Source organism: Thunnus thynnus, chromosome 12 (genome assembly GCF_963924715.1).
Source record: "Thunnus thynnus chromosome 12, fThuThy2.1, whole genome shotgun sequence".
Classification (NCBI taxonomy): domain Eukaryota; kingdom Metazoa; phylum Chordata; class Actinopteri; order Scombriformes; family Scombridae; genus Thunnus; species Thunnus thynnus.
This window is the reverse complement of record NC_089528.1, coordinates 4,699,738-4,718,088: the sequence shown is the minus strand read 5'-3', so window position 1 is coordinate 4,718,088 and position 18,351 is coordinate 4,699,738. Positions and strand designations below refer to the sequence as shown.

At 38.2% G+C, this 18,351-nt stretch overlaps 1 protein-coding gene and 1 long non-coding RNA gene across 4 annotated transcripts; one reads left to right on the top strand and one right to left on the bottom strand.

The window, feature by feature from the left end:
- Positions 1-953: 953 nt before the first annotated feature.
- LOC137193648 (myosin-7-like) lies at positions 954-14,523 on the bottom strand. 3 transcript variants are annotated; one of them, XM_067604925.1, is made up of 39 exons: positions 14,389-14,489; positions 14,118-14,179; positions 13,436-13,644; positions 13,196-13,339; positions 12,947-13,103; positions 12,828-12,855; positions 12,634-12,742; positions 12,364-12,456; positions 12,195-12,258; positions 11,598-11,696; positions 11,394-11,497; positions 11,152-11,290; positions 10,431-10,549; positions 10,192-10,341; positions 9,926-10,096; positions 9,519-9,828; positions 8,885-8,964; positions 8,497-8,702; positions 7,443-7,566; positions 7,032-7,168; positions 6,347-6,602; positions 6,007-6,249; positions 5,745-5,921; positions 5,513-5,658; positions 5,337-5,427; positions 4,838-5,227; positions 4,583-4,709; positions 4,389-4,507; positions 4,111-4,307; positions 3,851-4,034; positions 3,610-3,775; positions 3,401-3,525; positions 2,983-3,291; positions 2,681-2,884; positions 2,294-2,590; positions 2,030-2,134; positions 1,843-1,938; positions 1,357-1,491; positions 954-1,078 (listed from the first exon to the last, which is right to left on the bottom strand). In XM_067604925.1, the coding sequence occupies exons 3-39, from the start codon at positions 13,634-13,636 to the stop codon at positions 1,058-1,060; spliced, it is 5,823 nt and encodes a 1,940-aa protein (XP_067461026.1). In that variant the 5' UTR covers positions 13,637-13,644; positions 14,118-14,179; positions 14,389-14,489; the 3' UTR covers positions 954-1,057. The 3 variants fall into 3 exon arrangements, with proteins under 3 accessions (XP_067461026.1, XP_067461028.1, XP_067461029.1); XM_067604927.1 differs by lacking the exon at positions 14,118-14,179 and having other exon boundaries at positions 14,389-14,523; XM_067604928.1 differs by lacking the exon at positions 954-1,078 and having other exon boundaries at positions 1,442-1,604; positions 14,389-14,490.
- A 147-nt stretch (positions 14,524-14,670) lies between these two features.
- LOC137193655 (uncharacterized) lies at positions 14,671-18,086 on the top strand. Its single transcript, XR_010930866.1, has 2 exons — positions 14,671-16,075; positions 16,369-18,086. It is a non-coding gene; the product is annotated as an uncharacterized lncRNA (long non-coding RNA).
- Positions 18,087-18,351: the final 265 nt, after the last annotated feature.

The window sequence follows — 18,351 nt, the reverse complement described above, 5'->3', positions numbered from 1 at the left end:
TAAGAAACAAATACCTTTCAGCCACAAATTATTTAGAAAGCTTACAAAAAAAAAAGAATCATGTAATGAAAATAGCCAATGCTGAAATCTAAACTGAATGGACAATGTATCACGATGTTGTCAAATAGACAGTTTAATTTAAAAGCAACAGCCAGTTGCAGTCGCTTATCAATCTCTGACACAAACATTAAATGACATTCTTGCAATTTTCAGGACTATGGAGGACCAAACCTGGTTTATTTGAAACAAGGTAAAATTAAATATGTGAATGAATAAATAGATTAATTTAAAATATACTTTACGTGTAGACCACCTTTTTCTGTTTCTTTCTTATCAGGACTTTTCCTTCAGCCGAATTTTCAGTATAAGTATTCATTTTCTTTCAACATGCAATTGAATAGGTTTTACAGTTTTGTTGTGTTGTGTTTTTTAATTTGTTTTTGTTATTATTTTTTAGCCAACTACAATTTGTTATTGTCCAATGATATAACAACTGACTTTTTACATTTTTTACATAATATCTAACACACACACGCACACACACATGTACACACACATAATTAGAATTATTGAATTTATTGGGTGTTAGAAACTCACGTAGATGATGACACGTTGAACAGTTAACTCTGAATCATCACCAACCTATAAGAGTATGAATGGTATAACCATAATTTGCATATTGTAAAAAAATAGCTCATGTTGCTGAAGGAAAATACATTTCTTAAAATAAAATTCCTTCGATGACAGTAAAACATACATGCGGAAAATTATATTTTTAGACTTTTTCTTTGTGACTGTTTGTTGTTTATTTTCTCTATGTTTTTATACAAGCTTAACCATTTATTTTATTCCTCAGTTTATTATAAAAAGTAATTCATTTCTTTCATTTATTCTAGAATCAAGTCAAGTTTAGAACCATGTGAGCCTTTGTCAATGAAAAGTCAAGAAACTGCTTCAGATGCACAATCAATTTATTCTACTGAACAAAAAACATCATTAAGGAGACACTATTACACAGGCAACAGGTGTCTCAAAAACAATCTTTCTTGAGAGAACTTCACTCTTCATCAAATCCCTTCTGGAAAAAGAAAGAAAATGAAAGAAAAATATTAAGTAGGTAAAAAATAGTTATTTTAATTTCATATTATATGGTCATTCAGAGGGGTGAGCTAAATGTGCTGTAGTAAGCATATTTGACAGTAACGATGGCAATAGTGTTTTCCAGTTGTGGCAACAGCAAGTTGTTCAAGGCAGTCTGGAATTTTTGGGGTGAGCTGCCAACATGGCTGCTATAAGGGTTCTTAAATGCTAGACTTGCCCATTTTGAAATGTATGTGCAGTATCTGTTTTTCCAACCTTTGGCCCCGCATCACGGCTCTTGGCACGTAGCTTGTTGACCTGGCTCTCAGCGATGTCGGCTCTTTCTTCAGCTTCATCAAGCTCATGTTGAAGCTTACGGAACTTGCCCAGATGAGAATTGGCCTGTTCCTCCTGTTAAAGGTAAATTAAAGAAATACAATTACTCACTGAATGGGGAAAGAAACCACATGAAGACTTCAATTGAAAGATTTCCACACTTGGAAATGGCTGTTTGCCTGTTCCTCCTGTAGACACACAATATCTTTATCAGTGCCTGATGAAAAATACTGTTATGAAGTCATTTCACCAAGACTTGATGAAATGTTATTTTTGGCAATATTTACCAGCTCTGTCACCTGGCTTTTACTTTATTGAGCAAGAAATGGGCATGGTATGAAATATGCACACAGGTGCTGTTGGCTTGGACAGCTTTTATGCTTTTTTTTCCTTTAATAGTTTCCCTAAAATACTGAGAGTGCTTACAGCCTCCTCTGCGTTTCTCTTGTAGGATTTGACTTTCAGCTGTAGCTTGTCTACCAGATCTTGCAGACGGGAAAGATTCTTACGATCCTCTTCTGTCTGAAAACAAAAAAAGAACAAAATAATTGCAATTTTGAATAGAAATTACACTCTCAGTGCTCCACCGTTTCTTAAATGAATTGAAACTTACTTGATAGGTCAACTCTTTGATTCGTCTCTCATATTTTCGTACTCCTTTGACAGCTTCGCTGGACTTTCTTTGTTCAAGCTCTACTTCACTTTCCAATTCTCTGATCTGTTGGAGACAAGTCATAAAGATTGGGCTGGTTATATTAAATGTTTTGGGATAGACTTTTTGATTACAGTTCTAATATGTTCAATATGTGAAATTATGATGATTTAGTGTTTTTGATTTGATTTTTCATTTGATTTCTCTTATATGATTGATACTCACCCTGGACTCAAGCTTCTGCACTTGCTTCTTGCCTCCCTTCATGGCAATCTGTTCAGCTTCATCCAGACGGTGCTGCAGGTCTTTGATGGTTTGCTCCATGTTCTTCTTCATACGCTCCAGGTGAGCGCTGGTGTCCTGCTCTTTCTTCAGCTCCTCTGCCATCATGGCAGCATCAGTAATGGCCTTCTTGGCCTTCTCTTCAGCATTTCTGCACTCCTGCAATGCATCTTCTACTTCTGTCTGAAACTGGGCTGTATCAGACTCCAGTTTCTTCTTTTGGTTTAGCAAACTTGTGTTCTGGGTGAATGCAAAATTTTATCAGCGAATTGTTCAGTAAATTGAAAATAATAGAAAAGAACTGTGCCAAATGCAATGACTGCATCTTACCTGTGAGTGCAGTAGCTGCACCCTCTCACTAACATCCAGCAGCTCTTGCTCAGCAAGTTTGCGACCTCTCTCAGTTTGTTCAAGACCAGACCTGAGTTCCTCCACCTCAGCCTGAAGCAGATTGTTGCGTCTCTCAACAATTGCAATGTTTTCCTTCAAATCATCAGTGGCTCGAAGAGAGTCATCAAGCTGGAGCTGGGCATCCTGGAAGAGTGTGGCGTTTAGTATGAAGCAGGTCAAATCAAGTGATGACCTAATACAGTATGTCATAGGTGTTATTTTATTTGAAATAAAATACATACCTTAAGATGTGTATGAACGGATTTAAGTTGTTTCTGGGCCTCGGCTGCCTGCCTGTTGGCCTGGCTTAGCTGGATCTCCATCTCATTGAGGTCTCCCTCCATCTTCTTTTTCAAACGGAGGGCCTCATTCCTGCTGCGAGTCTCTGCCTCAAGAGAGCTCTGAAGAGTATCCACAATTCGCTGTTGGTTTCTCTTTGCTTGCTCCATCTCTTCATCTTTCTCGGCCAGCTTTCGCTCAATGTCAGCCTTCACCTGATTGAACTCTAGCTGGGCTCTAAGAATCTTTCCTTCCTCATGTTCCAAAGAGGCCTAGAAAGACAAAAAGAATCTCACATAGATTATTTTTAATGGGATTTTACTTGTTGCAGATTAAGTGCATTAAGGTGTTTGAGGTCCTTCATCAGAAGGCAAAACATACCTCTGCCTCTTCCAGAGCTGTTTGAATGTCAGACTTCTCCTGTTCCAACTGCTTTCGAATCTTCTCAAGCTCATGAATACTCTTTCCACCCTCACCAATTTGTTCAGTGAGGTCAGATATTTCCTCTATGGGTCAAAATGTAACAAACTGTTAATGTATTATCATAAGAAAATAATTCATAGAAGGTTTTTAACAATTAATTTGTTGACCTTGTAAGTTCTTGTTCTCTCTCTTCATGGTCTCCAGATGATCAATAGATTCCTCATAGGAGTTCTTCAGTTTGAAGAGCTCAGTGCTCAGAGACCTGGCTTCCTTCTGAGAGCTCTCCAGCTCTGTTTGAGACTCCTCATACTTCTGTTTCCATTCTGCCAAGACCTGCGAAATAGTTCACATTTTAGATAAATGATTTACCTTATACCTGCAGTAAAATAATAAGTAATGAATGTAAACCTTGTCAAAGTTTCTTTGCTTCTTGTCCAGAGCAGCAGCAGCAGCATTAGACCTCTCCACATCCACCATGAGATCTTCAATCTCATTCTGCAGTCTGTGTTTGGTCTTCTCCAGAGAAGAACATTTAGCATTCACTGCTTCAACTGCCTCCTCAGCATCCTGCAGACGCTGAGCCAGCTTCTTTCTGGATTAGGATTTTATTCAGGATTAATTGCTTTTTAATTTTCAGTGTTGTTTGCATTAAAATATATTTTACTTACTTGGCCTCCTCCAGTTCCTCGGTCCTCTGGATGGCATCAGTTTCATACTTAGTTCTCCACTGAGCCACCTCAGAGTTGGCCTTGGACATGCTGCGCTGCAGTTCAGCCTTGGCCTCCTGCTCCTCCTCATACTGCTCCCTGAGCAGGTCACAGTCATGGCGAGCAGACTGCACTGCATGTGCTAATGCATTCTTGGCCTGAAATGAGAGTATACCTTCCAGCATCTTTATGTACCAACATCTGAACCAAAGAAGTTCTCACTGGTATTTGGTTGCTACCTTGACTTCCTCCTCCAGTTGTCTTTTAAGGTCTTCAATTTGTTGAGTGTAGGACTGTTTTCCTCTGGTGAGTTGAGACACTAGGGAATCCTTTTCCTCAAGCTGCCTTGCAAGTTCACCTAATTTTGAGAAAAGAATAAAATGAGTACTTCATGACACACCAAACAAACACACTTTTCAGATCAAATGCATACCATTCTCAGTCTGAAGCTTTGCCTTCTGCATGGTGAAGTCATTAATGGTACGCTGTCCCTCATCTGCTTTTGTTTTATATTCATTCATTTGGTCTTCCAGAGACCTGGTCATTTTCTCCAAATTATTCTGAAATTGAAAAGCATTAACAATGGCACATAAAGAACTTGAGAGGGGTCACATTTGTTAAAGTCTTACAAAGAAAGTTTTAATAACAAAATCAGTAGACCAACATATAATACATAAAAGTACTTTACCTTAGACTTCACAAGCTGTTCCATATTGGAGACCACATCATCCAGTTCCAGTCTGAGCTCACTCTTCTCCTTCTCCAGTTTCTGCTTGACTCTCTGCAGGTTGTCAATCTGCTCCCCCAGGTCAGCAACAGTGTCAGCTTGTTTCTTCCTCAGTGTAGCAGCAGTGGCTTCATGCTGCAGAGTGGACTCTTCAAGGTCTCTGCGGAGTTTCTGGAACTCAGCCTCCCTCTTCTTGTTCATCTCAATCTGGGCAGCTGTTGCTCCACCAGCCTCCTCCAGCCTCTCGCTGATCTCCTCCAGCTCTCTTGCCAAGTCTGCTCTCTGCTTTTCCACCTTAGCTCTGGCAGCTCGCTCTGCCTCAAGCTCTTCCTCCAGCTCCTCGATGCGGGCCTAGACCAAAATTAAAGTAAAACTTTATTGTTGCTCTAAATTGTGGTCTTAAAATGTTATATTCATGCACTAGCTTACTCAATTTACTTAATCCCATTTAAATTATTACCTGCAACTCCTTCAATTTTTTCTGGAGCTGTGCATTCATCGACTGTTCATCCTCTAGTTTGCCATTGGTTTGGCTAATTTCAAAATCTTTCCTGTGGATAAAAAAAACGTAAAATGTACCCGCTGACGAATAGTTAAAATCTGATTGTGTTTTTAAAAGTGTTCTTTTCATATTACTTTTTCAGCTTCTCTTCAAGTTGCTGCTTGTCATTTTCGAGGTCCATGATACTCTCTTGGGATAACTTCAGGTCTCCTTCAAGCTTCCGCTTTGCTCTCTCAAGGTCCATACGCACTTTCTTCTCTTGCTCTAGGGACCCTTCAAGCTGTGGGTGGTCATAAATAACTTTATTTTTCAAATGTCATTTACCTTTTGTTACATGCATATCCACCTGATTTTGTAAATTCTTACATCATCCACTTGCTGCTCCAGCTTAGCCTTGGCCTTGGTCAGAGTGTTGACTTTGTCTTCTTCACTCTGCAGGTCATCTAGCGTTTGCTGATGAGCCTCCTGTAAGGCTTTCTTTTCCTTGGTCAACTTTGCAATTATTTCCTCCAAAGCAGCCATTTCCTCAGTCAGGTTTTTTACCTATTGCCAGAAGACATTTTTATCAAAGACTTAGACATGGATGTTATTTGGGACACACAGAGTCATTTTAAGTGTTTTGCAGTACCTTGTTTTCAGTGGCATGCTTCTCTTTTTCCACTTTAGCCAGAGTCAACTCTAAGTCATCTATGTCTTTCTTCAGCTCAGAGCACTCGTCCTCCAGCTTCCTCTTCTTAGCAGTGAGTTCAGCATTCATCTCCTCTTCATCCTCCAGTCTTTCTGTGATCTCTTTGAGTTTTGCCTCTAGCTGAATCTTGCTCTTGATCAGGCCCTCGCATCTTTCTTCTGCGTCACACAGATTATCTTGTTCCTGTTATTAAAAACATAAAGCATGCCATACAGTATAAGCAGTCTTATAATATTAGTAATATTTATTGCAATGCTGAAAGGTACAGTTTGAAACATACAGTTTGAACTTGGAGCTGCAGGTCATTCTTCTCTTGGAGAAGAGAGACCATTTTCTCCTCTAGTTCCTTCCTACGAGCTTCAGACTTTGCATAAGCTTCTTTCAACTTCAGGAATTCTTCCTTCATGTTGGCCATCTCCTTCTCAGTCTCTGCTGATTTCAGCAAAGGTTTGATCTTGAAGTACATCTTCATCCAGGGCCAATTTTTGACCCCCATGAAGGCACGGACGTTCCACTGGATCACAAGTAGTGCATCCCTGTGGATTCATAAAGATATCATAATGTTGCAGAGCAATACAAGTACTTTTTTTCTGGACGTAACTTCTGTGTTAATTAATCCATTTTCTTAATTGTATTAGCTAATGCAAATTAATCTATACTCAGTATGTGCACTTTTTCAGTTTTCAGTTTCAGGGAATATGAAAGGTCAACTTTAAATCCGATTGATGGATCAATACATAGCTTTGAATAATTCACTTAACTTAATTTGTGTCTACTTCATGAATTTCTGTTCTCCCAAGTAGCATAGCTTGTCAGAATATAGTGAAAAATCAATGAAAAAGAGGCATCATGTAAAATTTCCCTTCATATGAGTTGTCTTTTTCATTCTTCTGCTCAGATACCTATGCCTATTGCTTTGGAATTGGATATTCAGTATGGTTCAGTTAATTTAAGAGTGTTCTTACCTGCGTTCCACAATCTTTTGGAATTCAATTCTTGCCAGAACACCTCGTGACCTTGCCTGGATCCTGGTGATGATGAGAGCTAAACGGTCATCTCGCATCTCTTCTAGCAGACCGAGGAGCCCAGCTTTGAAGAACACCTGATTTTTGCAAACACATGAGATCACAAGCAGCAAGCACAAGATTCCCACAGTGGGTGCCATACAGCCATATTTCTGCATGTTATCAAATAGAACTTCATACTGTGAATGAAAGCAGGAGTAGCTGTCATGTCTGTAGTTAAAAAATTGTGGTCATAGAATACCACAATACCAACATCAGCAACAAGTTAAAAACCCTGCACAGTTCCTGATCACACAGAGGTAAAAATATTTGTACTTAATGGTATTTATGCCAAATAATTTTTATACTTACCTTGGTGTGCCCCAGTTTGTACTGGTTATGGTCTATATCCAAGGAGCCCAAAAGCTTCTCTGAAGCTTTCTTGTTATCGATGAACTGTCCCTCAGGGATAGAACTTGGGTTCAAAATGCGGTATCTTTGCAATGAAGATAAAAGATCAGTCAAACTTTATTTCATAATATATAATGATATAAAACTACCAAAATATGGCCAGCTAAATAACTGTATTACTAAATGCTTGGTAGAATGTATCAATGGCTGAAAAAATTAAATAAAAATCTGAATGGATAAGTAGAGAAATATAACAAACGCATACAGGGCATGAATTCATAACTGAATGGTTTGATGAGTGTTTTGACACCAGTCAATGTTTGCTGGAAATTAGTGACACCTACAGGCAGGTTGAGGTACTGTACTTTTAAGGTTTTAGCCACTGTGACGTCATCCATTGGTTTGTGGATTCACATTTTGAAGCCTAGAGTTTGGCATCTTGACCATTGCCATCTTTAATTTTTTTGAAGCCAGAAGCGAGCCATATTTGTACAAGAGGATGGCACTGACCCTAACGCTAGCTGGTAGCTTGGTTCGCACGGTGCATTTACCACAATAATTATATTGATTATAATACATCCAGTATTATAAGAGCTGGATACCGGACTAAAAATGGTGCCCTATAGGAATTGCTCGGCTGGCACATATGCCAAAAAAAGTTTATAGCTTCTGGATCTGCTTCTGCGTTGTGTGGCCCACTGAATATGCGCAATAGTGTTTCCCCAACCGGCCCCGTCTGCAAGTTCCTGCTCGGCCCATAGACTTAACATTGTAATGACAGCACAGATTTTTAAATCACTTGGTGCTCCCCAACACATCATCAAAACACTAAATCAGGGAATATTTTCTGGTCGAATAGTCTATTCCTCCAGCAGTAATAGACTTGGAGAATCTACAGCAAGTCACCTTGAAGCTCTGGCAGCAGTTTGTGGTTGCCCAATGTGTTACTAAGAGATTTGATGTTATTTGATGTTTTTCTTTTAATACGTCACCCATCTGTATATCTGACAGATACCTCTGTTTGAAATCTCCATAGAGGATTCTGTTGGGGAAGCCCTTTCTGCAGATCCGGATGCCTTCCAGCACACCATTACAGCGCAGCTGGTGCATCACCAGAGGGTTCTCCATGGCCCCAGGAGTCTTGGTCTCATTGGGGATGATGCAGCGCACAAAGTGAGGGTGAGTAGACCTCAAGTTGGTCATCAGCTTGTTCAGGTTCTCCTGTGAGATCACCACAGAGGACAGAATTGATTACCAATTACCTTCATCATTAACTGTACCATTACAAATATAAACAACATACTGCCATTTAGTCACGGACTACTTGAAGATACTGTTTTAAATCTGACAAGAACCTCTCAATTAGCTAATTTAACACAAACTGTAAATGACATTGATCTTACCCTATGTAAGGCTGATACAGTTTGGAATGATGAACCTTTCTTCTTGGTGCCACCTTTGCCCTTGCCACCAGACTCTTGAGCTGAATAGAATATGTATCATTAGACTTTTAAAAAATATATTGAATGTATGTTTTTTAGCTATGGCTCTTGGGATGGCAATGTTGGTATGTTGGTCCACCTTGTTGGTTCATTTATATAGCACATTTAATTCCAGGTGAAAGCACAATGTGCTTCACAGAGCGTGAGCTACAACTGAAGTTGCAGCCACAAAAACAATGTATGAATCCCACTGACTTTGGTGACCACCTGACTTTTCATCTAGCACCACCACTAGGTCAAAGTTTTGCTTTGTCCACTGAAATATATTAATGTCTATTAAATGGACTGGCACAATATCTTGTACAGACATTCGTGGTCCCCAGAGAATGAGTTCTAATGACTTTTCCTGTAGTGCCATCATAAGGTTCACATGTGTTGTTTTAAGGCAAATTAAATCTTGTTAAATTATAAAGGTGGCATACAATAGAACAAATAATGGGGGGCACAAATTTTGCTCTTCCACATAATATATTGATAAACTTTTATAATCATTTGACTCTAGGACTACGATGCTTGTTCCTTGTTAAATACAAACCTGAGTCAGCTCCAGCATAATTTGCAAAGAGGAGTGAGAGCAGCTTAAGATTAGATTTCTGGTACAGTGCAACAACAGTCTCATTCAGAGGATCCTTGTTTTTCACCAGCCAGTTGTTGATATTATAATCAACAGTTCCAGCGTAGTGACCCAGGGCAAAATGAGCCTCTGGTTTCCCTTTGACAATTCTAGGCTTCCCGAAGTTGTTGGATTTTCCCAGGTGGTTGTCATAGAGTTTAGCTTTAAAGGTGGCATCACTGGCTTTGGGGAACATGCACTCCTCTTCAAGGATGGACATGATACCCATGGGCTGAAAAAAATATTACAGTATTAAGACAAAAGTACTGTTTAAAAGTGGGATAAACAATGCAGTAACTTACTTAAAAGACAGATGTCCTGATACTCACCTTTTCAATCAGGTCAATACAGGCCTGCAAGTCCATACCAAAATCTATGAAAGTCCATTCAATGCCCTCTTTCTTGTACTCTTCCTGCTCCAGTACAAACATGTGGTGGTTGAAAAATTGTTGCAGTTTTTCATTGGTGAAGTTGATGCACAGCTGCTCAAAGGTGTTGAACTGTAATGACATGGTCCACAGTATGACCAGACTTGAACATTTCTCCTTAAGCCAAAGACTAATTCATAAAGATTAGGTATAATTTACAAACGCACATCAAAGATCTCAAATCCAGCGATGTCCAGTACACCAATGAAATACTGGCGAGGCTGCTTGGTGTCCAGGGATTGGTTAATACGGACTACCATCCACAGAAACATCTTCTCATACACTGACTTAGACAGTGCACCAATAGCATAGTAGACCTAACAAGGAAATGCATTAAAAGACCTGAGTAAGTATTTCAGGATTTTATTTTGGAATTGAACTAAAAAGTCATGCTGTATACTCTTACCTGAGCAACATTTTGTCCCTTGGTGACCCACTCATTTCCTACTTTGACTCTTGGATGACAGAGACCTTTGATGAGGTCAGCAGAGTTCAGGCCCATCAGATAAGCTGCTTTGTCAGCATCTGACAAAGTGAAGATATACATGAGTCATATAAACAAAAAATGTCTCTGCTCTCAGCTTTTTTCTGTCAGGGTGCAACATGACACGCTTTACTTTGCTCTCAGGTTTTAATTTGGAATTTGTTGTGACCATTGAAATTATTTTGGGCAAACTTTGTGAATAATACAGGATTTGATTGACGTGGATAAGCTCTTTTTGATACAGTCCCAGTTTATGACTTGCAATGGCTCCAAGGGATTATTTTTTACATTAAAATCTTGCTTAGTGCAGCTTTAAAACAGGTTCAGATTCAGTTGGTGTAGGGGCTCAGCTGTCACGTGGTGTGCAAGAGTCTGAATTGCACGGACACAGCTGCTCTCATGATGTCAATCTCATTCATTTGTATTTGTTTATATCTTTAGTCTCAATGTAGCAAATGCAAAATGTCAAACAAAACCCTTAATACCAAAAGCAAGAACTGAAAAAAATCCTTGCTCCGTTGTAACTATGTGATATAGTATACTGATATGTAAAAACACAGATGGTTGAAAATTTTATCTGATCAAATTATTATTAAATAATAATTATAATAATACACTTCCACATATTATATAACTCTCTCACCTTCAGTGCCATCAGCCTCTGCCTGCTCTTCTCGCTGCTTCTGCTTAAACTTCATGTTACCATAATGCATGATGGCGCCAGTCAACTTGTAAATACTGTTCTTCTCTTCCTGAGTGAAGCCCAGCACATCGAAGGCTTCCTGAATGAAATCAAAAAATGTAATTCTGGTATTTCCTTATTTTGTTATAAATTGATGTATGGCTAAAACTTGTTTGCTGTTGTGAATCAAAGATTCAGCTCACATCAGTGGCCATCAGCTCTTCAGAATCATTGATTGAGGACACTGTTGTCTCTCCTTGAGAGATGAAAGCGTAGTCGTAGGGATTGTTGGTGATAAGCAGCATTTCTAAAAGGATATTTCACAAAAAGATAAATATTTATTTTGTATTACAATACATTATACTCTAATAACCATATATCATATGTACTGTATATTGCACACTTACCCAGAAGTTCAGGCTTTTGCTGAGACAAGATCTGGTAGAAAATGTGGTAGTCCCTCTCAGCTTTGAGCTGATAAGTCACACGGGACTTTTCCAGAAGGTCTGTTAAAAGATGTAATATATGTTAGGTTATTATGTTCGAGCATGGAACTATTTGCTGTATAGGTGTAGGTTTAGCTACAATTACGAAACAAAATTGTTGGCGCTTCTGCAATTTAATGTCGAACATTTTGTTTTACATAGGTGGCACATTGACTCAGTGGTTACAACAATAATCTCCTGTGTTTTGCAAAGGCCTCTCTGTATTGAGTCTGTTTGTTCTCCCTGTATCTGTGTGGGTTTCTTGGGTCGCTCAGATTTCCTACCGCAGTCCAAAGACATGTCGGTTAGGAAAACTGGCGACTCACAATTTCCTACTAGTTTGAATGTGAGGGTAAATTTGTGTGTTTGCTCAATATGTGTGTTAGCCCTCTGGGAGACTGGCATCTCATCCACGATTTACGCTGCCTCTCATGCTGAGATTGGCTCTAGCACCACACAACCCTACAAAGGATAAATGGCTTTGAAATTGGGTGTGTGGATGGATTTAGCCTTACTTACAAGTCTCAATATCAGCAGAGGCCAGCTTTCCTCGGTTGTCAAAATGAATTCTGATGAATTTACCCTGAGAGGAAAAGTAATGTTCATTTATATTTCTAATATGGAAAAATGAACTCCCAGTCAATTAATGATAATCAAGTAGCCTCACTGCAGTCACACAGATACTCACAAATCTGGAGGAGTTGTCATTCCTGATGGTCTTTGCATTACCAAAGGCCTCCAGAGCGGGGTTAGCCTGAATGATTTGATCCTCCAGGGTGCCCTGTTTTTTAAACAAAGACACAACTTCAGGTTTAGTGTCAATTCTTGGAAAGCTTTAAAAGAAAATGTTTGTGACTCACCATTGATCTGACCCAAATTTCCCCCAGGGATCAATAAAGTTTTTCTGATTCTGATATTTTGGTTGTATAATATTCAGAAATACATATGTAATATAAACCTTCTTTTCAGCAGCTGCATCTTTCTTCCCAGTCGTTGGAGCAGCAATGCTGGCAAAGTACTGAATGACACGCTTGGTGTTGACAGTCTTTCCAGCACCAGATTCTCCGCTGAGTAGAAGAGATATAAAAAGTCTTAGTTCAAGACTTTTAAGCCTTATATATTGAAGAGATTTTTATTGGCTATGTAACTTACGTGATAAGGATTGACTGGTTTTCTCTGTCTGTCGAGAGAAATGATCAAAATATCAGTAACAGATGACATGACTTCACAATTGAATATTAAAAAAATGAAGGCTAAAATAGATTATGTACCTGACAACATGTACTGGTAGGCATTGTCAGAGATGGAGAAGATATGAGGAGGAGCTTCACTCCTCTTCTTTCCTCTGTAGGCAACAACCACCTCTTGGTTGTAGACTGGCAGCCACTTGTAGGGGTTGACAGTCACACAGAACAGCCCAGAGTAGGTCTGCCATATTAAGAGAGGGATAGAGGATAATGGTTTCAGATGCTGAGATGTCTATCAACGAAGCAAAGTTACACATTAGTAAATTGTCTTACGTAGATCATCCATGCTGCATAACGCTCTTTGAGGTTAAACAGCACAGCTGGCTCATGGAGGAAGGTGAACATCGCCATGTCTTCAATTTTATCAAACTTTGGCGGGTTCTGAGGGTGTATATCACACTCCTTCACTGTCACAGTCTACAAAAGAAAATAATACATTTTAAAGCTAACCAAACACCTCTCTTGAAATGTGTAGATCACTGCTCTTCTGCTGAATCTAAATAATTATTTTACCTTTCCAAATTCAGTCTCTGCAGTGACTTTGTCACCATCACGACTACTGATGGTTGCTTTGACATACTCAACCTCAGGGTCAGGAACAAAGCACTCCTTCTTCATATCAAATGGACGAGTTTGGGCCTCCAGACGCTCCTTGTCTGACTTTCTCAGAAAAGGGGCAGCAGGCCCAAACTCTTTCATGGCAGCATCACCCATTTTTCAACCTGTTAACAGATTTACAAATTCAGAATAATTATAAATTATTTGCAACAGGACTTGTGTCACAACTTTTCATTCATTACATTAGTCGTCAAAATAAGGTAGATAGTATTTATTAGGATTTTCATATAGGGGTGGTCAGAATTTGTTGACATAAAGGCCTTGTCTAACTTTAAAAAAATATCTACAGTGATGCGTTATTTATCTAAATATTGTAGTTTTGGTAATTGCTGAGGTACAGATGAAAGAAATGCTCAAATTAAATAACGTACTGAGCCACAGTTTAGTACAAATTTTTAAAGTACTATCTATGCACACTGTTTCTTTAGAATGCAAATGACCTCGATCTGTTAATCATGTATCGACGATTAAATTTCAACAGCTGTACATAAACACAAACAACATTTTGGTTCTGACTGAATTTTTGGGGGAAGTGTTGTCCTTTGACTTTTCAGAAAGTATCACAAGTGGCCTTTACCTAAGGCTGGTTGGATTCCAAAGGAGACCAAAGTCAATCAGAATCTTGTGACTGTATTCAAACTAGATAACAAAGCAAAAAATTATTCCATTACTACTACCATAATATCACCATCTGTTCCCACCAGCAAAGAACACCATACACAGATTAAGTATATCACTGAAACTTAACCCCACAATATTTTGTAACTAAGCCAACATATGTCATTACATCAGTTTGATAAATGTGTCACATTTCTATCCCATACCACTGATATAGATGCTTTGCTTACCTTTGATTTTCAACCTTCAATCAAGTGAAGTGATGAGCCCCGCAGCTGACAGCAGCCCTCCTTCGATTAATAAAGGTTGTTTATCCACCAAATATGGGATGAATTTTTTGGAGAAAGGTTGCACATTAAAAAAGCATTCTCCTAATTGGGCAGGATGTACCGATGCTATTTGTTGCCCACACCTTGTGACAAACAAGTCTAGGACAATACATGGTACAAAGAAAGGGGAGGGCAAGAGGTGGGGATCAGGGACAGGCTTGATATCAAGTGACTCTAATTGTATTTGTATAAATCATAACACATGATTAATATAATTTCTTTATTGGTTCAGTTAGATCTGTTAAGTGTGATTTCATAGTTTTAGCATTTAGCTTTGTTTTGTAGCGCCACAGTTTGGTTTCTATTTTATATATTGTACTTTTAGTTTCTCTTACTTTCAAAGGTTAGGTTAAATGTTTAACTTAAATTATGTAACATTTTAACCCCTGCCTTGGGATATAAAACAAAGTTTATTATTATATTCAATTAAAACTTGCTTGCTAATGATGGGTGTAATAAACTGATGTAATAACATCAACCTATTTTGGTCATACAAAATATTGTGGTATCATTGTGTAGATGATCCCAGCTGTATAATCTGCTGTCGTTACTTGGCAGCTGAATATTTTTGATAACCAGAATTGAAGAACTGTACATAATGGACATGACAAAGGTTCAAACAATCTTTTTAAATTCACATTTATATGTGATAACAACTGAGGTAGAAACAACAGGATCCACTTTTCCACAACTCTTTGTTTCCTCCCTAACAGCACCAACTGATTCAGTGTCTCTATTCTAAATCCCAAACTGAAGGGTGATGAATGAATATTAATGACACTATTTGTTCTTCAAACATTTAGCTCTGCACTTATTATGTTAAGATTCCTTCAAGTTCAGCAAAGGTCAGTCATGTGAAGGGGCTTGAAATGCATTTCTCGAGCTGCTGCTGAGACAATAAAGTGTTGCAGCTGTTATTGACTGAGAGCTAATGTCAGGGTCTTTAAATTATCACTCAGCACTGTTCTGCCCAGCTAGGTCTACACCCTTTGCCTCATGGTGTCGTCATGGCATTGTTCCCTTTCCTTTGGCCTTGACGACAAAGATAACCCTGTGAAATTCTTGTCTGGATTTTTTTCTCTCTGATTGAGAAGGGCAGCCTTTGAGGACAGTGATATGTATAGTATAGTATTTGATATTGTCTCGTGGTAGTTTAAATCCATGCAGTATTGCACTACAAATTGATTTCCTGCCATAGGCTTTTCTCATTCTACTGTTATGGAACATCAGTAGAAAACACATTTAAGTGAACACTGCTGCAAGGTGAAAGAGAAAGAAAAAGAAAATGGATTTTGGTGTTTTGACCCTCTTTGATAGAATGTAGCCAGATATCCACTCTCGCCCCTTAGCAATTGAAGCTAAACATACAAATTTGGTTTCCTTCTGTAGAATGAGAATGACCTTGTTATACTATGGTGTTGAGCAGTGTGCCAATGGACCTTGCAAGAATTTGCTTTCACATTGTTGGACACATTCTCATTCTCAGCTGTCTCAATCCCGGTGGATATTCATCTGTTTTGTGTGCCCCTCGTGGCTATTATCCCCTTCTTGCTGTGTCAGGATGGAGTGGTAACCAGACTCCTCTAAGGTAAGGCCAGTTGTTTAGCAGCTAAAGTCTTTTATGGAAAGAACAAATGGTGTCACCTTGATATGCTATTGTTGGTGGTGTCAATCCTAAAGCATGTCTAAACATCACAGTCCTTCATGTTACAAGCAGTTGACACACAGAGACGCCTAAAGCACTAAACTAACAATGTCAAAGGGTTGTTAAGTATCAGTGGGAAGATTAACGCAGTCATGGCTTACATGGTTCGTGTTTGAATGTGGATGACAAAGAATAACACTCTGCAATTTACTTATTATCTTCTAATCTCTCTGTAGATGTACAAAACTTTTGAAGGACTGCGCCATGTGAGATCAAGGTCAGCATGCGGTGCCAAACAAGTGTCAAGTTAATATCTGTCGCTTGGCTTCTTTTGTCAGTGGAAGAACTTGCTACATCATTCTCTCCTTTGTGCTGCTGCAGATGAATAAGGTATAGTAAGACTGTCGTAGATTCATCTACAAGCTAGATACAGTGTAAGAAATGCTGATTATGTTTATTTTAAGTGGTAATTAGCTTTTTACTTGTTTATATTGTATTTTGTTTATTTTTGATTCAAGCAGTTCTGTGTCACTATATAAAAAATGTATATAGTATTTGCATGCTAGCCTGAGCAATAGTCAACACAGTGTTATATTTTTTTACTGAATGTTGCACAGAACTGCTGTGTGATATGGCTTAAATCATTATTGGGATTTTAAAAAACTGATATAATTCAACAATCATGATGTGACAAAATTGCATATAAATAATTAAATTGATGTTCAAAGCAAAACTAAAACTTCAATAACTAATGTTTATTTTGAATTACAGCTTGTTCTGACTAACTAACTTGGACAAAAGAAATTTGTCGGTACAAACATGATAACATTGCATCAGAATTCTGCTGAAAATTTGGATTTGCTGCTGTAATTTGAATATTAAATTATTACCCACTGGAATTCACTAGAATAATGTCAGTGCATTGTGCTGTATATTTTCTGTTATATCAAAACCTCTCATTATGTTTTTCACTATTAAAGTAATATATTTCATTAAATACTCTAATATGTTCGTCAAGCACACAGGTGGAGATATAATCTACTGTATTACATATAAAAATTAAAAAACTGGGTGAAGCCTCTGAACATCTAAAATGCCATTGGAACCATCCTGTTATTTTCATTTGTTTTCATGTGGATTCTTCATGGGTTGTTGTTTTTTTATCTACTATACTTGGACATTCAACCTCTACAACAACGGCCATGGTGTTCATATTAGCATTGAATTAATAGAAGCAAGGGCTTTAAAAAATCTAGTGTCCTGATGGCAAATCACATCAATCTTTTTAAAGTCTATTTTCAAGAATTTTAAAACCAGAAAAAGTAGGGCAAGATCATTCCCATTTTTATCAGTGCAGTTTCACTTGTTTTCATTTTTTCTTTTTCTTTCTTTTTTTTTTTTTTTTTTTTAGAAATGTCAGTATTTTGACACATGACAGAATAAGGCAAAATGGGTGCGCTTAAAACATGAAGAGAATACTTTATTCAGGAGGATTTTTAACATATCAACACATGTGTTTCACTGGTTCAATTTTTGTAATTTCAGGCCTGTTCATGTTACACAAACTGGTATGACACCTCAGAGGATTAGGCATAAGTCTATTTATAGTACCCCTGTCAATAGTAACATTACATTTAATACCATGAAGGAAAGATGTTTTTGTTCAGTGGAGTCTGTTCTACAGAGTTACAGGGGTATAACATTTTATTGCTATAACATTACAAGGCATCCATTTCTGCCCTAGATTTATTAAACACAAGGTAGAGAAACCTATGAAACAATATTTAGACCATCCACCACCATTTCCAGGCTGTCTTTGAGGGAGAGCTGCTCTTTTAAGATTTTCTTTTTTCAATATTTTTACAGAGGAGGGGACCTTCAATATTATTCCCATATATTGCCAACCTGATGTATCATTCTAATCAACACTGGGTTTCTTGACAGGAAACAAATCTGTCATTGTCAAAACACATCTTTGCAACAACAACAGAAAGTCAGAGAACAGTTCAGAGTGTTAGCACAAGGTTGCCGGAGCAACCAACCAAACATCAGTAACCCTCCTCTGTTTGCGACCCTCCGGGGGAAAGTGAGCAAATGAGTTTTGAGTTAGTTATTAATTGGTTGCAGATAGAGTGAAAGTTATTGTTCTAATGCAAATGTATGTGTTTTTTTAAATTCATTTCATGCTTTCAAGTGCTAAGCCTTCTGATCTCTTCATC

Excerpts from the sequence above, each read along its gene's own strand:
- LOC137193648 (XM_067604927.1), bottom strand. The coding sequence starts at position 13,636 with ATGGGTGATGCTGCCATGAAAGAGTTTGGGCCTGCTGCCCCTTTTCTG. Across the intron at positions 4,508-4,582 it reads AAAGCTTCAGACTGAGAATG|GTGAACTTGCAAGGCAGCTT; the intron begins GTATGCATTTGA and ends TCTCAAAATTAG. Across the intron at positions 2,591-2,680 it reads TGCAGCTACTGCACTCACAG|AACACAAGTTTGCTAAACCA; the intron begins GTAAGATGCAGT and ends GCATTCACCCAG.